This window comes from Microtus pennsylvanicus, chromosome 9 (genome assembly GCF_037038515.1).
Source record: "Microtus pennsylvanicus isolate mMicPen1 chromosome 9, mMicPen1.hap1, whole genome shotgun sequence".
Taxonomy (NCBI): domain Eukaryota; kingdom Metazoa; phylum Chordata; class Mammalia; order Rodentia; family Cricetidae; genus Microtus; species Microtus pennsylvanicus.
The window spans coordinates 47,169,969-47,193,769 of record NC_134587.1 but is presented as its reverse complement, the minus strand read 5'-3'; the positions used below and the strand labels follow the sequence as shown (position 1 = coordinate 47,193,769).

The 23,801-nt window shown below is 52.1% G+C and overlaps 1 protein-coding gene across 11 annotated transcripts; it reads right to left on the bottom strand.

The window, feature by feature from the left end:
* Nucleotides 1-1,649: 1,649 nt before the first annotated feature.
* On the bottom strand, nucleotides 1,650-20,990 carry St6galnac6 (ST6 N-acetylgalactosaminide alpha-2,6-sialyltransferase 6). Of its 11 annotated transcripts, none has more exons than XM_075985866.1 (7): nucleotides 14,069-14,204; nucleotides 13,120-13,174; nucleotides 11,827-11,917; nucleotides 9,180-9,359; nucleotides 6,609-7,015; nucleotides 3,734-3,841; nucleotides 1,650-3,094 (listed from the first exon to the last, which is right to left on the bottom strand). In XM_075985866.1, exons 2-7 carry the CDS (start codon nucleotides 13,143-13,145, stop codon nucleotides 2,905-2,907), a joined length of 1,002 nt encoding a protein of 333 aa, XP_075841981.1. In that variant the 5' UTR covers nucleotides 13,146-13,174; nucleotides 14,069-14,204; the 3' UTR covers nucleotides 1,650-2,904. The 11 variants fall into 11 exon arrangements, with proteins under 11 accessions (XP_075841981.1, XP_075841978.1, XP_075841986.1 ...); XM_075985863.1 differs by having other exon boundaries at nucleotides 1,650-3,090; XM_075985871.1 differs by having other exon boundaries at nucleotides 12,991-13,174; nucleotides 14,069-14,174.
* Nucleotides 20,991-23,801: the final 2,811 nt, after the last annotated feature.

Sequence of the window (23,801 nt, the reverse complement as noted above, 5' to 3'; positions counted from 1 at the left end):
TAGCCCCAGCTCCTCCCTGTGGCTTCCTTGGCCACCTGCATTCAAATGCATATGCCCACACACTAACATATTATTAAAAGTAAAATTAGACATGTGACCACAGAAAGAATGTGAGGGCTTGAATAGGAGCCCCACAGGGGTGAGAATTCGAGAGGTAGGTGGCCCTGGGCCACTACACTGAGGCTCCCAGCAGGACCAGCTGGGATTAGTACTGATAGAAGGGACAGGAGGGGGCACGTCCCAGGTGGACTGGTGGAACACGACCACCAACAGCCACAGGAAAGACGCAATAGGAGGCAGAGAGGCTAGGGCCTCTGGCAGAGAGAGAAGGGGGGGGGGGGGGACGTGAGCCATGGTTTCACAGAACCCCCCATCCCAACCCAGGAGTGCAGACAAAGACACAGGGCCTGGATTTAAGAGTCACAGAGAGGTGGGCTTCAGAAACCAAAGGTTTCCAATGGGTTCCACCTGAGGTGAGAATCTGGGGGGACAGGACAGGACGAGGCCCTGGGATCTCTACTCAGCTCAACTGACGTCCCAGTAACAGGCCCATATTCAGCATCTAACCTCTTCTTCACACTCACCTGTGGGCGAGCGGAGGCATCAGTATTACGGGTGAAACTCTACCGGGACACCCCTGAGAGGATCCAGCTCCCCAAAGGCCTCCATATGAAGCTGGTGTGCCATCTCCAAGCTCACTCAAGGCTCAGGACACCCCTATTATGACACGGTAAGAAGCCTCTGCTTCTCTGGTCCCTTGTCACTGCCTGCATCACAGTGGTAGCTTAGCTCCTGGCCCTGCCACCTTCTAACCTCCTGCCTAGCCAGCCGCTGCCCCACAGAGGGCTACAGACAAGTACCAAGGATTTGCCACCCTCAGGTGAGTGGTCCCGGCTGCTGGCCAGCTGGCCCTGAGTCCCCCTGCTTTACCATTCCTTACTGTTGCTGTCACTGAGTTACTGGTCCCCGCTGACACTGTAATATGGTTTGTGGCATCTGATGATTAACAAACCACACAGGACAAGGAACAAATGCTAGGTGTCTCTCTGGCTCCCCGGCCCTGGTGGCCCACCGTCTTGCCTGGCCTGGAGCCCAGGACAGCTCTCGTTCCTAGCCCCTGCGCAGTCTGTCCTTGTCTCTCACAGTCACCCTTTGTTAGGCCTGCTCCCGGGGGACTCTTATCTGCTGTAACAGGCTGTAATTTCCTCTCTGGAGTCAGGGACCCTTCACCTCCTGCCTGTCTGGAGTAAACAAGCCCTTACACTAAGAGGCTGGCAGCCATGTTTACAATCTGCCAAGCTCCTTCTACCTAGAAGGCCGGTTTCCTGCCTCCAGGGCCTTCTCCTTTTCAGCTGTTCTCTGAGGCTTCAGAATTCTTCCGAGAGCTCGTGGTGCTCCTCCCGCTTCTGAACCCGAGCTCCTTGCCAGCCAGCAGTGTTTAACCACTGGCACTCCAGACACAAAATGCCTTGCCCAATATCAGATCTATCCTGTCTGGACCCAAGACTCCCCAGGCAGCTGGAATCGAGAGGTTTGACACTGCTCATGAGCGCTCCTAACCCAAAGGCTACAGGTTGGTCCTTAGCATATTCCCAGCTGGGAGAGAGGACACAAGCAAAAATGCAGACTCAAGACACAGAATACTGAGCTGGGGCTTAGGTGTGTTTATTTCTGTATAAATCGTTACAAAACCAGATCTCTGGGGCTGTCGCTGACCCCCATTACCTCAGAGTGCGAGGACTCAGAGCTGGCCAGCCCCCACCCTCGCACAGACACTCCACAGCCTCCGCTGGGAAGGCCTTCGCTTGCAGGCTGTGTAAGAGTGGGCCTTAAACACACCCCACCCAGGCCCAACTTTAGTAAAGTGCTTGAGCAGGGGACAGAACCCAGGTAACCCAGCTCCTTTCTTTCTCTATTCCCATTCCAAACTTGGAGAGGGGGCACTTCTCCCCAAAGCCCTCAGCATCTCTAAACAAAGGCTGCCCTGGTGTGGCTGGGAGACCTGGCCTCCATCCCAAAGGCTCCTTTGGGCAGAGGGAACACTCACCTGCTGCAGGGCAGGAAGAGACGCCTGGCATTTCGAGAGCCAGGCTAATGGCAGCTGGACTGAGAGGGGCTGAGAAAACAGGTGTGTGTTTGCCCCACTTCCTCAGAGTTCCTCAACCATAAGGGCATTTACACAAAAACACCCTGACGTCTCTAGGAGGTGGGGAAGGGCACCCCAGGCTCCCATCCCCAGGGAGCTGAGTGCCCCAGTGACAATGAGAGCTGGGGTGGAGTAAGGGTCTCTGTCTGCACACAGGAATGTGAGGTCTTCACAGTGTGCCAGAAAGAGAGGAGGGCTTGTCCAAGGTCACTCAGGAAGAAGCCAGGACCTGGACGCCCGTCTCCTACCTCCCAGCCTTCCCTACCATTTCCAGAACTCCACAGTCTCTGGCCTGGCCTCCTGACAGCTCCTACCCCATATAGTATCTTTGATTCCAGAACTGTGGGACAACACAAAGTCCCCAGATCCTTGGGACAGGACCTCTTTGTCCCAGCTAAGGAGGGGATGATATGGGGCCGATTCCTGGGGCTCTGATGCAAGGCCTATGGGAAAGAACATGACCTAAGCCTCAGACTAACTCAGCAAGACCCCTGTACCCTGATTGACTATGCTCAGACCCTGACTAGACAAGAAAGACCCCCTGACACCTGATTAAACCATACAGAATTCCAAATCCCTGATTGACCAAGAGATAACCCCAGCCCTGCTTGGCTGGAGGAAAAACCCTCATCAAGGCCCTGATTTGATTGGCTGGGAAATACTCCAGTCAGCCCAGACTGGCTGGAAGATGGCCATGGTCAATGGTTGAACCAGAGCCACTTTGCCTGCATCTCTCCGAGACTGCACGGATGGGATGGCTAGGTCCAGGAGGGGTGAGAGAAGGTGATGCCGTAGAGCTGGGCCCAGGATGAGAAGACCCTCTTCTCGGTGATGAAGCGGTGGTGATTGCCCTTACGGCTGTGCTCGTTCTGGATGTAGGTGACACACTCATCGGGCCCCTTGGGCTCATAGTAGTGGTATGGCATGCGCTGCAGGCGGGGCCGCTGGCTGGGCACAGCAGACAGGGATGTCAGGGGCACCGGGGACAATGCAGACACCTGTAAGGGCTTTGTTCTGGTCCCACCCCTCACCCATCCTAGAGTCCCAGTGACGTCAATCTCTGTCCTTCCCCAAGCTTCAGTTTCTCCATCTATACAGTGGGTATATGGTGGATTAAATTTGTGGCACCATCAAGCTTCTTTTAAACAAAACGGAACATTTTTCTTTCTGGGGCTGGGGATGAGGCAATGGTGAAGAACTGTGGGCTCAGAGGCCTGGTACCCCTTACGGTTTCTGAGACCTTAGGTCCCCTCACTAAACACCTTCTTCCATTTGCACTCGTAAAATGGGGAGGACAGTGTCCTGGCAGTGTGTGAAAAAAAGGATGCTCGGTGCATGGTTGGCACTCATTAAGACGTGGCTAGCACTCCGTGGAATTTTCATATAGTCAGCACAACAAACCCCAAACTCGGTTTGGAGTGGAAGCCCCTGGGGCAGCTCCAAGGAGCCCATCTCTACAGAACAGCATGAATTTATCCATCAGAGGCCCTCAAAACGTAGCCTCAGCAATGACTCCAGACCTCCCAGCTCTACCCTGCCATCAGTAACTGGGTGTGGTTCTCAGGGGTACTGACCAGGGGAGCTCACCTGCAGTAGTCGGGAGGGACCATGCCGTACACGTGCACATGGTCACACAACTCCACCGCAATCACCATGGTAAAAAAGCCCGTGCTCAACCAGGAATGGGATTTTTCCCTGGGGGCAGAGAAGAGTCTCAATGAAGGGACATGCAGGCAGGGATGGGGAGCAAGCAAGGAAAAACGGTCAACCCCCATGGAGGTTCCCAGACGCTCTACCTACTGTCTATCCAGACACTGTTTATCACCCGCTGTGGGAGTACTAAGGCTGCCGAAGGGGAAGGGCGTAGTGGAAACACCATGAACTCTAGAAACTAATTAAACAGGGAGTAACCATGACCATAAAGCATGCTAGCAGGCAGCTGTGTCTCCGCTGGGACCAAAATGGGGACACTAGCGAGAAAATGATGCTGAGGTGACCACAGAGCAAGGTATAAAGGTATGGGCTCGTACCCTGGGGCTACAGCAGCCACCAGCTACGTGTGTCCAAAGGTAGCATGAAAAGCAGAGTATAGACTATGTCATTCATAGTGTTTTGAAGTTGATTACATCACACAGACACACACACTGTTTTGTTTTGAGTAAGGGTTCTCTCTGTGTAGCCCTGGCTGGCTTCAAACTCACAAACATCACCATATGAATGCAGGGCTCTTTGGGACCAGCAGAGGGCAGCAGATCACCTGGAACTAGGGCTCTGGGGGGCTGTGAGCAATGGGTCCTAGTGCAGGTGCTAGAGACCAAACTCAGGTCCTCTGGAAGAATGCAGGTGCTCGTAACCACTGAATCATCTCTACAGCCCTAATTACAACTTAAGTCATAAATGTTTTTCGTGTATTTGGTGGAAAGCGGTTCTTTGAAACATTTTAAAGAAAAGCACAGCAGTACCAAGTGTAACAAAAACAAAACAAAACAAAAAACAAAGACAGCACATGGCACAAGCTGCCAAAGACTGGAATGAAAGAAATGGCCCCTCTTCTTTAGGGATGCTAAGGAGAATCCACAAACAGCTACAGACACAAGTCTCACTTATATGAGAAATGGGCCAACTCCCCAAGATGAAAGAGGTTGCCCAAACATTCTATAATATAATATTAAAGAAAATTAATCCAGTAACTCCGGGGCTGGGGATGCAGCTTTAGTAAGAGAATGTGTGTTCAGCAAGATTTGGGCCCTGAGTTCCACCCCTAGAACTAAAAACTAAAAAAAAAAAATCATCTTCTACAAAGAGGCTCTACAGGCCCAGACAGTTTTACCAGCAAACTCTACCAAATGATATCTATAGGGGAAGGGAGGGCAGGGGGATCTAAAAAAAAAAAAAAGCTGGGCAGTGGTGGCACAAGCCTAGCACTCGGGAGGCAGAGGCAGGCAGATCTCTGTGAGTTCAAGGCCAGCCTGGTCTATGAAGTGAGTTTCAGGACAGCCAGGGCTACACAGAGAAGCCCTGTCTCAAAAAACAAAGATCTAGTCCCATATAAGGCTACTTCTTCCTCCTGAGGGTCCAGCAATCAGAAGCCCCCTTGGCTCACCTAATTAACATGCCCAATAAGACTAAACACTTCACCTATCACAGGGTTTCCCCTTTATAACCTGACATTTGCCCATGTGACCCATCTGTCTCCTCTCTATCCAGAGGCGGGACCCCAGCCCATTCTAACACAGACCTCCCCTTCTCCTCGTAAGAATGACCCCTGCAAGGTCCTGCCCGCCAGCCACTTTAACTTTTCTTCCCCTGCTTAGTAAAGGATCTCTCTGTGAAAGCAGGTGTTTGGGTGTGGTTTGTGCCTAACCCAGGGTCTGGGAGGAAGCCCCTGCTGTGCAGGAGTTCTACTAGTAATAGCTACAAATCTTAGGTATAAAAGGGACTGGAAAGATGGCTCAGTGGTTAAGAGCACTGACTGCTCAGCAGAGGACCTGGGATCAATTCCCAGCACCCACAAGGTATCTCACAGCGGCCTGTAACTTCAGTTCCAGGAGACAGAACACCCTTTCAGGACCTGCTCAGGCCCTAGGTACGCAAGCAGTGCACAGATACACACAGGCCAAAGGCTCAGATACATGAATCTTTAAAAAATAATAATTAGGGGGCTGGAGAGATGGCTCAGTGGTTAAGAGGACTGCCTGCCCTTCCAAAGGTGCTGAGTTCAGTTCCCAGCAACCACATGGTGGCTCACAACCATCCATAATGAGATCTGGTACCCTCTTCTGACCTGCAGGCATACATGCAGACAGAATACTGAGAATACTGTATACATAATAAATAAACAGATTTAAAAATAATAATAATAATTAGGTATAAATCTACCAATATATGTATAGAAGCTGTATGTTAAGCGTATTACTTTAAATAATACTGAAGTTAGATGCACCCACTGCTATTATCGTTAGCTTTGTTTGCCACAGCTACTGTAGTATTCTAGATCACACATGGCCCATACTGTATTTATATAGGAGGGGACTGACTAGGTTTCTAGGGAGATTAATTGGAGAGGAGCATGTTGGGAAAGATAGTTCCTTAGAAGAGAGCATGCTGGGAGCACCTGTGTGCTTATAGCAAGGCATGCTGGGAACAATCTAGACTCTAGGAGCCGTACTATGCAGAGTACCTAGAAAGATGCTAGAAACACCTCTGCCACAGCGCAGAGCATCCTGGGAGCACCTGATCTCTTGGAGTACAGCATGCTGGGAAGAAGCAGGGGTTGGGGGTAGGGAGTGGCGGCAGACAGGTGGGGGAGGCCACGGTGAATGCTGTGAAGATGACCCCGGTTAACAGCTGAGGAGAGCTGGGGAACGCTGAGGACGGCACAAAGTGGCCACACCCTCAACATAGTGCATGCTGGGAGTATCAGGCCAGAGATGACTGCAGCTGGCAGGTGGGAGGCTGGTACCTGTCCTTGCCCGTCTCACCCCGGAAGAGGTCGTCAAACTGCTGCATGCGGGAGGGAGAGACGGCGTAGGCCTCCATGTTAGGAAACGCAAGGCCTGCCCGCTGGATAACTCGCAGGGTGCTGCCCTGTGGCTTCTGCATCTTGTTTGGGGGGCCCCAGAAGATGAACACCGTCTCAGGGGTTCGGTTGACGAATTCCTGGGGCTTCCTCAGCACACGGAACACACTGGAATGGGCCACTATGCGGAAGGTGGTTTTGTTGCCGACGTCGGCCGAGTAGCCAGTGGTGGGAGCATCATTCATGCGGATGGTACACTCGGCCCGCTCAATCTCAGGGCCCAGTTTGGTGCCCAGCAGGTGGCTGGAGCTGGTTACAATCACGCACTGGTTGCACCGGGAGGGCAGCGTCTGTGGGGCAAGGAGAGGGACGCTGTCAATGGGGCTCTGCTCAGGGTTCTGTACTCTAACAGCCTGGCCTGCGGGAGCTGGGAACCCTCGTGACCTTCAGAGCACATTCAGCCTAGTTCTGTGGATGTTCCAAACCAGCTGGGGACAGAGAAACAAAAGACAGTCAGGTCCTCTCCCTCAATATGTTTGCCATCTCGAGCATCACTCCCAGAGTCTCCACAGGCAGTTTAGAGATGCTGGGGCAGTGCTTAGAGCTGGGAGAAGAGAAGGAAGATGACCAAAATACATCGTATACATGCATGAAAATGTCGTAAGAAACCCATTATATAATTAATATAGGCTTACACAAAACAACAACAAAAGGAAGACACTAAGTTCGGGAGACAGCATAATACACACTAGGGAAAAACGCAGAAGGAGGTGATCAGAAACAAAGAGATGGAGGTTTCTTTAGAACAGTCTTTCGAGCCAGGCCATGGTGGCGCACACCTTTAATCCCAGCACTCGGGAGGCAGAGGCAGGCAGATTTCTGAGTTCGAGGCCAGCCTGGTCTACAGAGCAAGTTTCAGGACAGCCAGGGCTACACAGAAACCTTGTTTCTAAAAACAAAACAAAAAACAATCAAACAGCCTTTAATCCCAGCACTCGGGAGGCAGAGGCAGGCAGATCTCTGTGAGTTCGAGGCCAGCCTGATCTATTCCAGGACAGGAACCAAAAAGCTACGGAGAAACCCTGTCTTGAAAAATCCAAAAAAAAAAAAAAAAGCAATCAAACAAACAAGCAAACAAAAAACCAGTCAGAATCACACCTGAAGAGTAAGTTGCCACTTAGGGAAAGATGTTCCAGGCCAGAGGAAGAGCAAGTACAAAAACTTGAGACAGAAATACAGCAGCACATTGAGAAACAGAAGACGGAGACTGGCTGGAATTCAGCTGTGTGGCCGGGCTCCCTAAAAGGACACTTCCTCAACCTCAAATGCACCAGGCCATTTTCCATAGCCTTCAACAAGCTCCAACCCAGATACACACTCCCCTAACCAGTTTTCCCACCATCAGGCCGGGGACATGACAAGCCAGGCTCAGACTCCTTTCCCTTCAAGCCACCCACACTGTCCCTTTCTCTCCCCATCCACTCTCCCATTCCTCTTAACCCCAACTATGGGTCCCTTCCAGGGAGGGTGCGTCCAAAGCCCAGAGACCTGCTCTGGATAACAAAGGCTCTGAAGGAAATCAGCAAGGGAAGAGAGTCTGAATACATGAATTCCACAGATACCCCAAGGCAAAGAGAGGTACTCAACCAGATCCATAGAGGCAAGAGTGCTGGAAACCCACCACTAGACCCCAGTCACTTGACCTTTGGATCTAGTTGCAATTTAGCAGGGGCTGGACAAATCTCTCCCACGTGGCAGGGTGTTAGCCAGGTGATTCACATCCTGAGCCTTGAGCACTTCTAGGGAGATAATAGCACTGGGCAGCCATTATTGTTTCTGCTTTGTGTTCTCCAGAGCTTCAGGGGTCTCCTCCCAAGCTTATCGGGGTGTGTCCCCAGGGATCCACGAAACTGGGAGTCTGACTCCACAGACAACAGAAGATATAGTTTTGGTTTTTTTTAATTAATGCGTGTGTGTGCATGTGTGCGCGGGGGTGGCATCCCACAACACATTCCCACATGTGTGGAGGTCAGAGGCAACTTGCAGGTGTTGGTTCTTTCCTTCCACTCTGTGGATTCCAGAGATGGATCTAACACAGGTCATCAGGCTTGGCAGCACGTGCTTTCTCTATGAGCCACCACCACGGACCCGACAATAAACTTTTTTTTTCAAGACAGGGTTTCTCTGTGTAACAGTCCCAGCTATCCTGGAATTTGCTTTGTAGACAAGACTACCCTCGAACTTGCAAAGATCCACCTGCCTCTACCTCCCGATTAAAAGCATGCACCACCACTGCTCAACAACAAACTTTTTAACACTAAAGTCAGGACCCTGATGAGAACTGAGGTTCATTGCCGAACACTTGTCCAAGATCCCACCCCAAGCAAAGGGCCATGATCTTGACTCATGACCCTCACCCATCCTCTTCCCTAGGAGGCAGAGGGGTATGGGAGAGAAGAGTTGGGGGGTGGGCCGTATCAGCAGCCACAGATCTCCCCACAGAATCTGCTCTACCTTGTTTCCCAGGATAGGAAAGTAGGCGTTGGAGAAACTCCACTTCTTGAGGTTGACGGGCCGACGCATGCGGCCCCTCAGGGAGCCGTAGTGGAAGACCTCGTTGGCACTGTTGGAGCTGTAGAGGATGAGGATGGTGATGAGAGCAAAGAGGACCACAAACACTGCTGACCGCTGCTCCTGGACAGGGAAGAGGCCATTGAGGGTTCAGGCTCACACACAACACCGTGCCCTTCATACCAGACCAGATGAGTTCAGGTACCACTTCCTTCTGGCATCCACCAGTCACGTTCCTTCTTATTCCCTCTACCCGAGTCCTAGGATGGAACCTAGGGACTCATGCAGCCGAGACAGTTCCTCTACCTCTGAACTATCCAGTCCAGTCTTGTCGCCTGCAGACTGCTACCCCTTCAACCTGGGGGAGGCCGGCAGAAGGAGCCCAGGAAGAGCACCCAGCATGGTGCTGCACACTTCCCAGTGCTTTGGAGGCTGAGGCCTGAGGGTTGCTGCAGGTCTGATGCTAGCCTGGGCTATGGAGTGCAGGAAAAACGTGTTTCTGGCCTGAACTAGATGTGGGTGACACAGGTGGGGAGAGCGACACCCAAAGGATCCAGACCTTCCAGTGACAGTAACTCTCCATAAGCTGTCAGGGTACGGCTGGCCTCACACACCTTCAGGAAGGCAGATTCAACAAATCACAACCAAAACTGTAGTCAGGCCTAGGATGACTGGACCAGTACTGAACATACATACACACATAGGCTTCCTATCTTGTTATTAGTCCCTTCTTTGTGATTTTTTTTTTAGAAGTCGTCTCACATAGCCAATGCCACCTCCGATTCACTATGTAACCAAGGCTGGCTTTGCTCTATTGATCCTCCAGCTCCTCAGGGCAGGGATGACAAGCAGGTGCCCTACACCAGCAGTTTCGCTGCACACACCGAGTTAGGCAGTGTAAGTTATCTAGAGATGATAAACCTCGTATGTTGTGAAGGCTATATCCAGTTACTAAACCATCCTATATGAGGAACTTGTGCTTACACCCTTGGATCTGTCTCCTCAGGAGACCCCAGAAGCAAGCCAGCATAAATACAAAGTAACATGTCACCTCTCACTCTATGCTCACCTATTTTGCCTGCTTGGTGAAAATGGATCCGGGCTCTGTTTAAGTGTTTTCCCTGCCAAAGCATTTTAGGATGCCCCAGTAGAGGGAGCTGTTAAGAATAAAGGCAGTATGGGCAGGACCCCTAAAGACATTTAGTTCCCACTGGACCACAAGTTATTAAGTTCAGCTCCTCCAGGGCACTCAGCCACCGGCAGCCCCCAGAAGCCATCACCTGTCCCCACAGGGCCATGTGGTGGGCAGACTGCAGCCCTGTCTCCAGCTGGGCCTGCGCTTGGGGCTGACACCTGGTCCTGGATCTAACAATCAGATTGCGTCCTGATCAACCCACTGTAACTAGGAAATATCAGAAGGGAGAAGAGGCATTTAATCCAGGCAGTCAGCTCAGCCTTGTCCCAGCTCAGTAGCGTCCCAGCCCAGCAGCACTGCACTCCAGAGCACGTTCCTCTCAGCAGGAGGGGCTCTTTGGAAGCTGTAGGCCTCGGCCCCACCCCGTATCAGCAGGGGTAGCATAACAAACCAAACCTCAAGTTTCAGAGTGTAGGTCCCACTGAATGCTTAGCATTTTTGCATCACCAAAAGCCCCCGTCTGGCAGCTGGGATGGGGGGGGAGTCAGTTGACAGTGCTCAACTAGCGTGCCCAAGCCCTGGTTTTCAATCTCAGTATTACACAAACAAGCCTGAAGTCCCAGCACTGGGGAGGTGGAGGCTGGAGGACCAGGAAGGAATTCCTAGACTACATAGCGAGGCCAGCCTGGGATATTCAAGACCCTGTCACACACACACACAATTTTTTTCTAAGTCTAACCATGACAAGTCAGAGATCCCCACATTTCTTCTTGTTTGTTTGTTCTTTGAGACAGGTCTCTCTATTTAGGCCAGGCTGTACTGGAATTCATTCTGTAGACCAGGCTGGCCTGGAACTCGCAGAGATTCACCTGCCTTGGCTTCCTGAGTGCTGGGATTAAGAGTTCCATTCCCTGTTGCTCCATGCCCCATTGCCATTGATAATTCTCTGTATTAAACCATCTCTGTCAAAGGACTGAGTTATCTTTCTCCTAAACTTAGAATGCTACAAGCACATGCCCCGCTTTCAAATCTCACGTTCTGCCATGGAGCCCAGATAAAGGTATGGGGGGGGGTGTCAAACACATAGCAGGTGTTCAGGAAACCTGAACACATGATGGGGAACTCAGGTGCTCTGATTTTGAACATGGCCATTCATTCCCAAGGCCCCTGCTCACCTCCCTATCCTGTGTTCTGCACGGCATCCACAGACACCTTCACACAGTAATTTCCCACAGACGAGTCAAGCTTAGGACATCAGAGAGGACACTGGGCCCAAAAAGAAGCAAGACCTTCAAAGATCAATGGCTCAGTGGCTGAAGTGGAGTTTGAACCCAGGCCTCCCGTGTGGGTTGGAGCGCCTTCCATTGAAGGCTGCCTGCGGCTCAGATCGGGAGAGCCCCTCCCACTTAAGGTTGTGAGCAGCTCAGACCGGGATAAAAAATGAAGGGGACTTACTTTGTTGCTACTCATCTCTCTCCGGCGTCTGCTGAGGGGTAGGGGCCAGCGTCCTGAAGGTGGCCCGGGGGGCAAGGTGGTGGGGTCACACCTGCAAGCCACCAGAAAGGGTTATGGCCAGAGGCCCTCCCTAGATGCGGCTGGATCACAGGTCTTACCCAACAGTTCTCCTACATGCCCCAAACTTAAAGGCTCAGGGCTGCACCCATGTTGTCCTGGTTCCCACTCATAGTTCATGCTGAGTTGGTTCAGGTTTCCTAGGTCGTCGATTCACCCCAAGCGCCACCTCACAGACCTCTGAACGATATGACTCGATGAATTCAGTCATCGGCCAGTGTGATCTTGGGGGTCAAGGGCACCGCCACGATTCTCAGAAGTCCAGTGGTGTCTCAGCTGAGGGATGGCTACAATTGTAGCCGTACACAGGCCTGCCTGCCCCGGACCAGCCGTGTGCCTCTCCCCAACCGCTGGGCCTAACCCTTCTACACTTCCCTTTCCCCACCTATAAGCAGGCTATAAGTATTCGGATCCAGTCCACCTCCGACAGCTACAGCCCAACAGGCAAATCTAATGATGGTGTAAAAAGGAAGAAAACGGCCTGGATCCTCGGAGGGGATCCCCGCTTCAGAGAGCTCCCCTGGGGGCCTCTCGGTTCCCGTCACTATCTCCGCCCCCTGACCTAGCAGCTGTTTACTCCCACACCAGGAATAGCTGGAATCCTCAGGCCAAAGCGCCACACACTCACCCCGCTCCTGATTGGCCAAGCCTGGCCCCTCCCATGGCCGGGCTCGGCCCCATCCCGTGGCGTCCCCCTCTGCTCTCCCCAGACTTCGGGTTTCTCTTGGGCCGTCCCTGCACCTCCAATCATGGAGACCCCAGACTCCCATCGGTCCCCACCGGGCACTCCAGGAAACCGAGGCTCATCGGAAGGGAGGCGCGGCTTGTCCTTGGACTGAAACCGTTACAGCAAAAGACAGACGGGCGTGCAGAACCCAGAATCTTTGGAGTCGCCCCATCAGCCCTGCCATCTCCAGCATTCAAAGCGCTCCCGGATCTGGCTGCAGCTCCCAGAGAGACCTCGGTCTTACTACCCTGTCCTGCGCATGCCCCTTCTCCAGACACCTGGAGCACTCCAGGTGCCAGGCCCACGCCCCACTTTCCCACCTTTGCCTGAGCAGTGCCCTCAGCCAGGACCACGGTCCCCCTGGTCAGCCCCGTCACGGTCCTGCTCTGAGAAGGCCATAGTCAGGACAGCATGTCAGGTGCCAGTGCGAATGTCGGGTCCACACTTACTGGCTGGGGGGCCTCGAGCAAGCCATGTGACCTCTCTGAGCCTCAGTTTCCTCATCTGCGAAATGGGAATAAGAACTGGTAACTCCTGGGGTGACTGGAAGGATTCACGTAGATGTGATAAAGGGCGCCCAAGGCTTGAAAGTGCTCTATCAGATGTCCTTAGCCTTAGGGTTCAATGCCCGCCCCTGCACCAGCCTGTCCCAGAAACAATCCTCCCCTTGATCCCAAGCCAGGGGCCACCCCTATATTACGGAACATGCCCCATCGCCCGCCTACAGAATCCTAGCAACGCGGCTGGTAAGTGCTCTTGCTCCCCATTTCACAGATGAGGAGACTGAGGGATCAGGGCGTCAACGTGCTTTGCAGGCCGCCGGAGCAGGCAGAGGGAACCTTAGACGCGTTTGTTTACAGGGCGGAGCCTGAAAGGGCCTCCCGCGGGGTCCCCCACCAGTCCCCGAGAGCGCCAGACGTCCAGCTCGGCACGGAGCGGACGAGCCTGGTGGGGAGCGGCTGACCCTGCTGGGAGGTGGCACCCCTGAGCCCGTACTCAGCCGCGGGGCTGGACGTGCGGAGGCTGAGCGCTGAGCTGCGGGTGAGGCCGCACCCTGAGCTCGGTCTGGGGCTTGGTTTCTCCGGGTGCCGGGAGCAGGGTACCCCCAAGTGCAGCGTGGGAGGCTCAGTCCCGCGCCCCCTCTTCGGCTGTTTCAACCCGGGGTCGGGCACCCTGACCACTGCTCCGTAGGAGAGGGGAGCGGGACCGCGGCAGGGTCCCCCATCTCCAAAGCGGGAGGCCCAGTGAACCCCGCGAGCCTTTAGATCTCGGGGCGCGGTTAGCAAGGAAAGTGGGTCTCGGGGAGCCCCGGGGACCCCCCTCCCCAGCGGCTCTCCATCCCCGCGGCGCAGGCACAAGCCCCCGCCCCGCTGCCCACCCCGCGCAGCGCCCGCTCACCTCCGCCGGGGAGCGCCAGGCCCCCCGCGGCCCCCGAACCCCCTCACATGGCGCCGGGAGCCGAGAACCGGGGTCCGCGCTGCTCCGGCTGCCCAGGCCCCGCCGCAGCTCCGGCCCGCGGGGTCCTAGCGCCGACGCTCACAGACCGGGGGGGGGGGGAGCAGCCTGGAGGGCGGAGCCTCCGGCTGTGGGTGGCCCCGCCTCAGGGAGGTACCAGAGAGGAAGGATGCTCTCCAACAGCCTCCCATCCCATCTGATTTCTCTCCCTCCGTGTGGACACCAACCAAGACCTCAGACAGGGAGACTGAGACGCGGAGATCACTGGACTCGAACTCTGGCCAATAACTCCCTGGGCTCCTCCACCTTGAGATTCAGTAGTAACTCCCTGGGCAACCTGATACATTACTTTAATTCAATACGGCTGGAAAATGGAAAGACTGTCTCAAAATATAGCTTCTGCTGAGCCTAGTGGTGCAGGCCTCTAAGCCGCACTTAGAAGATAAAAGGAGCCGAGCGATGGTGGCGCACGCCTTTAATCCCAGCACTCAGGAGGCAGAGGCAGGCGGATCTCTGTGAGTTCGAGACCAGCCTGGTCTACAGAGCGAGTTCCAGGACAGGCTCCAAAGCTACAAAGAAACCATGTCTCGAAAAACCAAAAAAAAAAAAAAGAAGAAGAAGATAAAAGGAGAGCAGAAGGCTGTTGGAAGTTCGAGGCCAACCTAGTAGACATAGTGACTTCCAGGCTGGCCAGGGTGACCTTGGCTCAACTCTCTTCATCCTACCCACCTATTCATTGTATTATTATTATTATCATTGGTTTTTCGAGACAGTGTTTCTCTGTAGCTTTGGAACTAGCTCTTGTAGACCAGGCTGGCCTCAAACTCACAGAGATCCGCCTGCCTCTGCCTCCCGAGTGCTGGGATTAAAGGCATGCGCCATTAATGCCCGGCTCATTGTATTATTTTATGCATCTAAAAGGAAGCATCACGGGACTGGAGAGTTGGCTCAGCACTTAAAAAATGCTGGCTACTCTTCTAGAGGATCTGGGGTCCATTCCCAGCACAGTCCTAGGGAATCTGACTCTCCTGGCCTCCATGGACACTACACATCTTTGTGGTACGCAGACGTATATGCAGGCAAAGCACCCATACACATAAAATAAAATTTAAATTAAAAAAAAAAGGCTAACCGGTGGTGGTGCATGCCTTTAATCCCAGCACTCGGGAGGCAGAGGCAGGCGGATCTCTGTGAGTTCAAGGCCAGCCTGGTCTACAAGAGCTAGTTCCAGGACAGGCTCCAAAAACAAACAAAAAAAGAAAGAAAGAAAGAAAGAAAGAAAGAAAGAAAGAAAGAAAGAAAGAAAGAAAGAAAAAGCGACTGAGGGCTGATGAGATGGTTAAGCCAGACATGATGTTGTACGTTTGTTTTTGTTGCTGTTTGGGTTTGTTTTTTCAAGACAGAGTCTCACTGTGTAGCCCTAGCTGTCCTAGAACTCGCTCTGTAGACCAGGATGGCCTCACACTCACGGGGATCTACCTGCTTCTCCTTCCGAGTGCTGGGATTAGAGGCGTGCACCACCACCTGTTGCGGTCATGTGTCCGTAGTCCCAGTTCTGGGATTAGAGGCGTGCACCACCATCTGTTGCGGTCATGTGTCTGTAGTCCCAGCTCTGGGATTACTCTGGGGATGTGAAGACAGGGAGATCCCTCTGTCTGGTTTACCCTATCTGGGTCTTCAAGGTCCATGAGAGAACAACATTGGAGACTCACCTTTGACTTCCACACATGCGTGAACATGCACATGTACACACGCATGTGCAGAAGCCACCTAAGGAGCCTGTTAGGAAACTGGTAAAATAAACACAGACACGGCCTGCCTGTCCATAGTGCTCTAAGAGCGTGGCTTGCTGGGAGAGGTTGGCTGGGACATTGCAGGACACCTAAGTATAGAGAGCAAGTTTGAAGAGCTTTGTTGTGTAATCACTTTGGAAAACAACATAGTAAAAATTTCCATTTCACACCGTGGGTACCTAGAAGTCCCTGCAGATGTACCCAGTGATGTTTACAGTAGCACCGTTTAAATACAAACGTGGAAATAGTCCAGATATCTGGCAATGGGAGAGCGGAAGGTTTTGTTTGGTCTGGTTTGGTGTTTTGAGAGAAGACTTGCCTGTGTAGCCCTGGCTGTCTTGGAACTCACTCACCACATAGAGCAGGCTGGCCTTGAACTCAGATCCACCTCCCTCTGCCTCCGGAGGTATGTAACACCACTGCCGGGCACGGTATTTTTTTTTTAATATTATGAAACATTTACCCTGCGGAATATCACCCAGCAAGGGCGGTGAATAAGCTACAGGTGTGCTGGAGAATCTTGGAGACCTAAGGAGTGAAAAGGACGTGGGAAGGGAAGCAAAGCTACCCACGTGGCTAGGGGAGTGGATACAGTAGATCAAGTTCAAGGGCAGCCTGGGCAACAGAACATCAGTTCCCTTCATCCCCTTCCCTTCTGCTCCCCTCCCCACCCCCGCCAGCTCTCAGCTACTGCGGGCAGACATGCCCCCTGCCATGATGAAAATGGAATCAAGCACCCAATTAAATGTAAGAGTTGCCGTGGTCACTGTCTTTTCACAGCAATAGAACTGTGCTGAATAGAACACAAACAAAGAAGAAACCTACAGAGCACTGCCAAGGGCAGGAGATAGCCTTTGCCCGTATCACTGATTAAAGTTTTAAGAACCCTGAGGAGGCGCACACATTACAGTAGCCATGGATATTGAGTTCAAGAGGCTCGTGGCATCCGCATGCATTATAATTTACTAATATGATGTAGACAGCTCGGCCCATCACAAAATCAGAATATCACCATTTCAGAAGAAAGTTCAGGGCTGGAGAGATGACTCAGCAGGTAAAGGCGATTGCCACCAAGCCTGATGACCTGAGATTGATCCCTGGGACCTTCATGGAAGGAGGAGAGACGCCACTCTTGCAGGTTGTCCTCTGGCCGCCACCTGTGCACTGCAGCATTCTGTGCCTCCCCTCCCCCATAAATAAATAAAATGTAGCAAAAAAAAAAAAAAGTAGCAAAAGAAGAAAGAGAAAACAAGATATTTTTGTTCTTTAGGGTAGCACGCCTGTGAACGCCCAGGTCTCAGAGTCATGCCGGAGGTGACAGGTTTCAACATGACTCAGGAGCCAGTGTTGGTTCAGACCTCCAGTTTATTTCAGAATGAGTGTGGTGGCACAGCCTGTCTGCTCAGCTGCTGAAGCAGCTAAGGCAGGAAATCCCAAGGGTTCTGATGCCCTCTCCTGGCCTCTGAGGGCACCAGCACACACTCAATTTACATACAGACAAGCAGGCATGCACACATACAGTAAATTAAAATTTATAAGGTTTTTTCTTTAGTTTTTAAATTTTATTTTATACATATGGATGTTTTGCCTGCATGTTTGTCTGTATATCACTTGTGTGCTTGGTGCCCACAGAGGCCAGAGGAGGACATTGGATCCCTTGGATTTGAAGTTACAGACAGTTGTGAGCTGCCGGGTGAGAAGTGAACCTAGGTTCTCTAAAAGAGCAGTTAGTGCTCTTAACTGCTAAGCCATACCAGATTTTTTTTTTCTGAGACAGAGTTTCTCTGTGTAGCCTTGGAGCCAGGCTGGCCTCAAACTCACAGAAATCCACCTGTCTCTGCCTCCCTAGTGCTGGGATTAAAGGTGTGCATCACCACTGCCTGGCCCAGATTATTATTATTATTATTTTAATTTAAAGGTGGTTTTCGTTTCTTTTAAGATTTTATTTCCTTTAGTGTATGGGTGTTTTGCCTGCATGTATATTTGCGCACCATATGCGTGGCTGGTGCCCTCAGCTGTCAGAAGGCACTGGATCGCCTGGACCCTGAGAGAGGTGGCTGAGCCATCACAAGGCTGGGAAAGGAGCCCTCTGCTAGAGCAGGCAGTGCTATCAACTGATAAGCCATCTCTCCGGTTCCAGGCCTTTAAGATGTTTAAAACTGAATCGCACATGCAGCTTGTGTGTGAGTGTCTCTGCCCATGAGTGCCTGTGTTGGTGTCACTGTGGAGCCAGGAGCTGACCTCCACACTCTGCAGATGCCTTCTTGTTAGGAGAAACACAGAGAGAAACTCTGCACTGTTCTGCCCTGTGTGAGGCTGGCCAGACAGCCTCAGGGATCCAGCTGTCTCTGCCTCCTTCCTTGCTGCAGAACAAGGACCTCAACACCTAGGACTTTTTTTTCCGTGTAGGTTGTGAGGACTAAGTTCTAGTCCCCCAAGTTCTAGTCCCCCAGCTTGCTCTACACAGCACTTTACCAAGTGAGCCACATCCCATCCTCCCTTTCTTTTCCCCTACTTCCTTTTGCTACCTCCTGCTTTGACACAATTGTCATGCTTGTAAATGCACACAAAAGGTGTGGGGTAGAATCCACAAAAGGTGTGGGGTAGAATCCACAAAAGGTGTGGGATAGAATCCACAAGGAAGGGAAGTGCTAACACCCCCCCTACTCCCCACCCCCTACCCCCAGCTCAGTGGTTCTCAGCCTTCCTGGCACTGTGGCTCCTCATGGTGTGGTGACTCCCAACCATAGAATTATTTTCACTACCACTCCATGCCTTACTATGGTTATGAATCATAATGTAATATTTGTGTTTTCCTCCCATGGTCTTAGGAACTCCTAAGGAAGGTCATTGGACTCTTGACCCACAGGCTGAGAACCTCTGCCCTAAGGGTTGGTAGGAGGAAGGGTGAGGTCATCGCTATAAGTCATTTGCGTGGCATTCATTTAGTAAGTTGTGATTGGTGCTCAAATTCACTAGGTGGGGGCTGGAGAGATGGCTCAGAGGTTAAGAGCATTGCCTGCTCTTCCAAAGGTCCTGAGTTCAATTCCCAGCAACCACATGGTGGCTCACAACCATCTGTAATGAGGTCTGGTACCTTCTTCTGGCCTGCAGGCATATACACAGACAGAATATTGTATACATAATAAATAAATAAATATTTAAAAAAATTCACTAGGTGGTCAAGGAATGAGCTTGATCCTCTTGCCTCCTTTCAAAGCTCTGGGATGACAGGCATGTGCTGCCAAGTTAAACTTTTGCTTTCTTAAACCAGTGTGATGGAGAGATGGCTCAATGGTTTAGAGCACTGGCTGCTCTTCCAGAGGTCCTGGGTTCGATTTCTAGCACCCACACGGTGGTTCACAACTGTCTGTAACTCTAGTTCCAGGAGACCCAGTACTCTCTTCTGACCTCCGGTGGCTCCGGATGTGTACATGGTGCACAGATGTGTACACAGGCAAAACACCCAACACATTAGATTAGTAGATTAATTTTAAAATTGAGTGTGTGCGAGTGTGTGCAAGTATGCGCGGGATAAACTCCAGCCTCCAGCCATGGTGAGGAAGCAGGCAGATGAACCAGAGGGATGCAGAACACAGGAACCCTGCTCTCTAATCTCCACACTTCTAGGGCTCACCCGCACTGCAGGCCCCCTGACCCCACCCTGCAGGGCAGAAAGGAAAGGGCGTGAGTGTGCTTGAGGAGAAAGAAAGGAAGGGCAGGTTGATGAATGTGACTGCACATGGCTGTCATGAGGAAGGACAGTCAGCGGGGTGGAGGCTGTGCCAGACATGGAAATACCCCTGTCCCCATCACAGCTCTCTCCCTACCCCGGCTCTGACCCGGACCCAGACCAAAGCACAGCCAGGGACCCCCATTCAAGCAGGTCAGATCTCTGGGCATGTTCCTGGAGGGCTGGCTTCCCTTCCTGGACCCCAAGATCAGTAACAGCCCCTTTTGTGGTACTAATCCTGTGGGTAAGAGTTGGTATACACCTCGGGAGGCAGAGGCAGGCAGATCGGAATTTGAGGCTAATCTTGACTACAGAGCTAGCTCCAGTATAGTGTGGGCTACACAGGGAAACCCTGTTTCAGAAAAAGGAAAGAAAGAAACGGGGGGGGGGGGGCAGTGAGAAAGACATAAGGTCCTGTTGAGGTGCTTTTCTCTGTTTTAAGCCCTTTCCAAGCACCCCTTACTTGAGTCCCTAAAAGAGCCCGGAATGTGGGAGTGACCTCATCTCTGGAGACGCTCACTCCATTACAGTCCTTTCTCCCCAGGGAAGGTGTATGTGTGACAACCAGCTACCCCTACTTCCTGCACTTTACCAAATGGTCCCCCCCCCCCACTGCTGGGGTTAGAACTCGGGTGCACCTAGCGGTACACCTGATTCACTAAGTATACCTGATTCCTTCCTTCAGCAAACTTCTTTGTGCTTTTAGGATTTTTCTGGAGTCTTTTCCTCTCCCTCCTGTCTCAGTTCCATAGACAGATCTGTGCTCAGCTCAGCTGGAAGCTAAGACTGGGGACTCCAACTTTCAACCTCTAAGGAGGAGGCTGGAGACAGAGGCAGAGAGCTCTGAGCCTGGTGCTGGGGTTCCTGGGTCTCCATGGACAGGAGCTGGACAGAGGTGCCCAACTGTTCCGGTAAGCATGGGGTTCCTTTCCTCGCTGGAGTAGACACCACAGAGAAATTCATACCCCAGCCAGAGGTCCCTGAGAAGAAACTCTAAGACACCAGGGGCTGTGGGACCCACCTCGCTTCCTTTCTGGACTTTAGATAGAAGTTGATGAGTTTTCTGAAAGGCAAGAAACCAGAGCAGAGACATGGGGATGCACGAGCTCAGAGAGTCTGAAACCTGAGTGACTCCCCACAACACCTCAAGGCTTCGCGTGGCCCCTATCCCCTACTCACCTTCCAGCAGATACCAGGCCCACAGTGACCAAGGAGGGGGCTCTTCATTTTCAGCACAGGAGAGCCTTCAGTAGACCCTGCACCAACTGGACCTGTCAGAGGGCATCGTTGTGTGCCAGGAGGAAGTAGCAGTTTCCTGGGACTATAGTCTCAGGACTAAGCTAATAGTAAACACCTCACCCAGAGGCAGGGTCCAAGAGTCCAAGGGTTGGGCCAGCGTTTCCTGGTGGTTAGAAAACGTGACTAACCTTCAAGAAGAAATACAGCCTAAATCCGGATGGGAGGAGTATATCTTTGGGTTCTGAACATCCAGGGCAAGGGCACCTGCTGGAAGACCGGCTGGCTTGGGAAACCCATACCCACTGTGAGAACTGAAAGCAGCTGTACCTACAGAGATGGTACACAGGCTCCAAATCACTTTATCTTGAGCTAGCTTTAGCTTCAAACAGCCATTCCTTCCTATCTTTGTCAAAATATCCTGAAACTAATAGATAAAAACCTTTGAAAGTTGTTAACTTGGCAGACTGCTAGTTTCTGCAACTCTAAAGCTAAGAACGCCATCAGATAACATCTCGGGCCAATAGCAGGCTTCCCCGTCTTGCTGTGGCTGCCTCTCTGTGGTGCACACAACCGATGTATTTTAATCTCACCTTGATCTATGTCTTTCTTTGTACTGTGAAATTATGAACCTTCATGAAACGACTTCCATATTGGAACATGGAATTCGGAGTAACCTAAATTTGTGTCCTGGGTTACAGATACTCAAAATGACTCCAAAATTAACTATTCCCATTAAGGTAAGAATTATTTTTTTAATTTCTTTGGTTTTTGAGACAGTGTTTCTCTGTAACTTTGGAGCCTCGCCTGGAGCTCTGTAGACCCGGCTGGCCTCAAACTCAGAGCTCTGCCTTCCAAGTACTGGGACTAAAGGCAGGTGCCATCACCGCCCAGCTTTTTTTTTTTTTTTTTTTTTGCATTGATACTAGCTATACCAGGGTGGACGAGGATCACTGGAGGCAGGGGTTAAATGGTGGCCTACTCACACACACCAAGAGCCAAGTGTGCTCTAAGTCCCAGGGGCAGCCTAGCATCTCTGAGCTCATGTAGTCTTGTGAGGTAGGAATTACTTGATCGCCTTTATAGATGGGGAAACTGGGACCTCAAAAAGTTCTAATCAACCAGAGCCACAGACCGGAGAGTGAGCGTGCAGCCAGACTGGAGCCAGGCCGGCTGCCAGGGCCCTCCATCTCACCCACTACTTACCTCCATCCTATTCCTACCCACAGCCCCTCGGCACTGCCACGCCTGCGGAAGTGGTTTGGCATCCAGCCTGCATGCTCAGCTCAGAGATCATCTCCCTTCCCCCCTCCTACTTATGAGAAGGCTTCTAGGCCACCTGGCACAGGATATGCAGAGGACAAGGACAGTGCTGTGGGCCAGATGCCAAATCTCCAGTCAGTGCTGAAAATGGGGCGGAGGGAAAGAGGGCTAGGCCACCAGACTCCTCAGCATGACGGGTTCTGTCATTTGTGGGAGCCCGTGGACAAGACTTAAGTGAGAGGTTCCTTGTTAACAACCAAAACCTAACACTATAAAGAATTTCAGGGCTGGAGAGATGGCTCAGCGGTTAAGAGCATTGCCTGCTCTTCCAAAGGTCCTGAGTTCAATTCCCAGTACCCACATGGTGTCTCACAACCATCTGACATGGGGTCTGGTGCTGAAGGCATATATTTTTCTAAAAAAAGAATTTCAAGCCAGACGGTGGTGGTGCATGCCTTTAATCCCAGCACTCGGGAGGCAGAGGCAGGTGGATCTCTGTGAGTTCAAGGCCAGCCTGGTCTACAACAGGTAGTTTCAGGACAGGCTCCAAAGCTACAGAGAAACCCTACCTTGAAAAACCAAATAAAGCTGGGCGATGGTGGTGCACATCTTTAATCCCAGCACTCAGGAGGCAGAGGCAGGCGGATCTCTGTGAGTTCGAGACCAGCCTGGTCTACAGAGCTAGTTCCAGGACAGGCTCCAAAGCCACAGCGAAACCCTGTCTCGAAAAACAAAACAAAACAAAACAAAAAAAAAAAAGAATTTCAACTTTGTAGTGGGGGAGATCAAACGGACACAGGCCTGTGGGGGGCTGCATAGGTCACACCCAGAGGGTCCTGAGCTCTGGAGCCAAGAGCTGAATTCCGGGTTCCACTCCTCAGTTGTCCAAAGAGGGGAGGAGGCAGATGTAGTGAACTCTCAGGCCTGAGGGTATCCCAGCTCAGCCACCTCACCAAAGGTAGCCTGGGCTACCTTATCTGTAATGAGCAGCTGCTCCCTCCTCAGGGTCACGTCATCACGAACAGCAGGATGGTGACTGTGTTAGTACTTCAAGGGTGAAAAAAGAGCAATGTTCAGAGAAAGGGCTGCCCCCAGACCCCTTCCTTCTACACAGCACCACTTTGAGCTGCATTCTGCCTTTCTGTAAAAGGACCAAGTCCCAGAGTTAATAGGCAGCTTGACCAGCAAAGTTTTTGGGCTCTGACTCATGGGACAGAAAAGTGACATTGGGTGGAGTTTCTGTCTTACCCTGAGTCCTCACTGGCCCTGCTCTGTGCCTGTTGAGGGTAGAGTTAGTTTCCTGGGCCAGTATAGTCTTGTGGTCAGACCTGGCCTGGGGATATGGGGGCAGGAGGCTGCGGCGCTACAGGAGGCCGAGGTGCTGCAGGATGCCGTGGCACTGCAGGAGACTGAGGCGCTGCAGGAGGTTGAGGTGCCGCAGGAGGCCTTGGCGCTGCAGGAGGTTGGCTGCGGTGCTGCAGGAGGCCGAGGTGCTGCAGGAGGCCGCGGTGCTGATGCCCAGACACAACGCTGGAGTTGCAGACAGCTGTGGGTCTAGAGAAGGGCTGCAGAGCTGTCTGCCCTCCAGTGAACAGGCTACAGGTTTGTGTCCTAACTCCATCCCACATCTGTTACCACACAAGACACAGTG

What these genes read in the sequence shown, in the direction of transcription:
- St6galnac6 (XM_075985862.1), bottom strand. Translation starts at nt 12,624, where the DNA reads ATGGGGCCGAGCCCGGCCATGGGAGGGGCCAGGCTTGGCCAATCAGGA. An exon ending in CTTGGCCAATCAGGAGCGGG is followed by an intron (nt 11,918 to 12,571) that starts GTGAGTGTGTGG and finishes GGTGGCTTGCAG; the next exon opens with GTGTGACCCCACCACCTTGC. An exon ending in GAGAGATGAGTAGCAACAAA is followed by an intron (nt 9,360 to 11,826) that starts GTAAGTCCCCTT and finishes TTCCCTGTCCAG; the next exon opens with GAGCAGCGGTCAGCAGTGTT.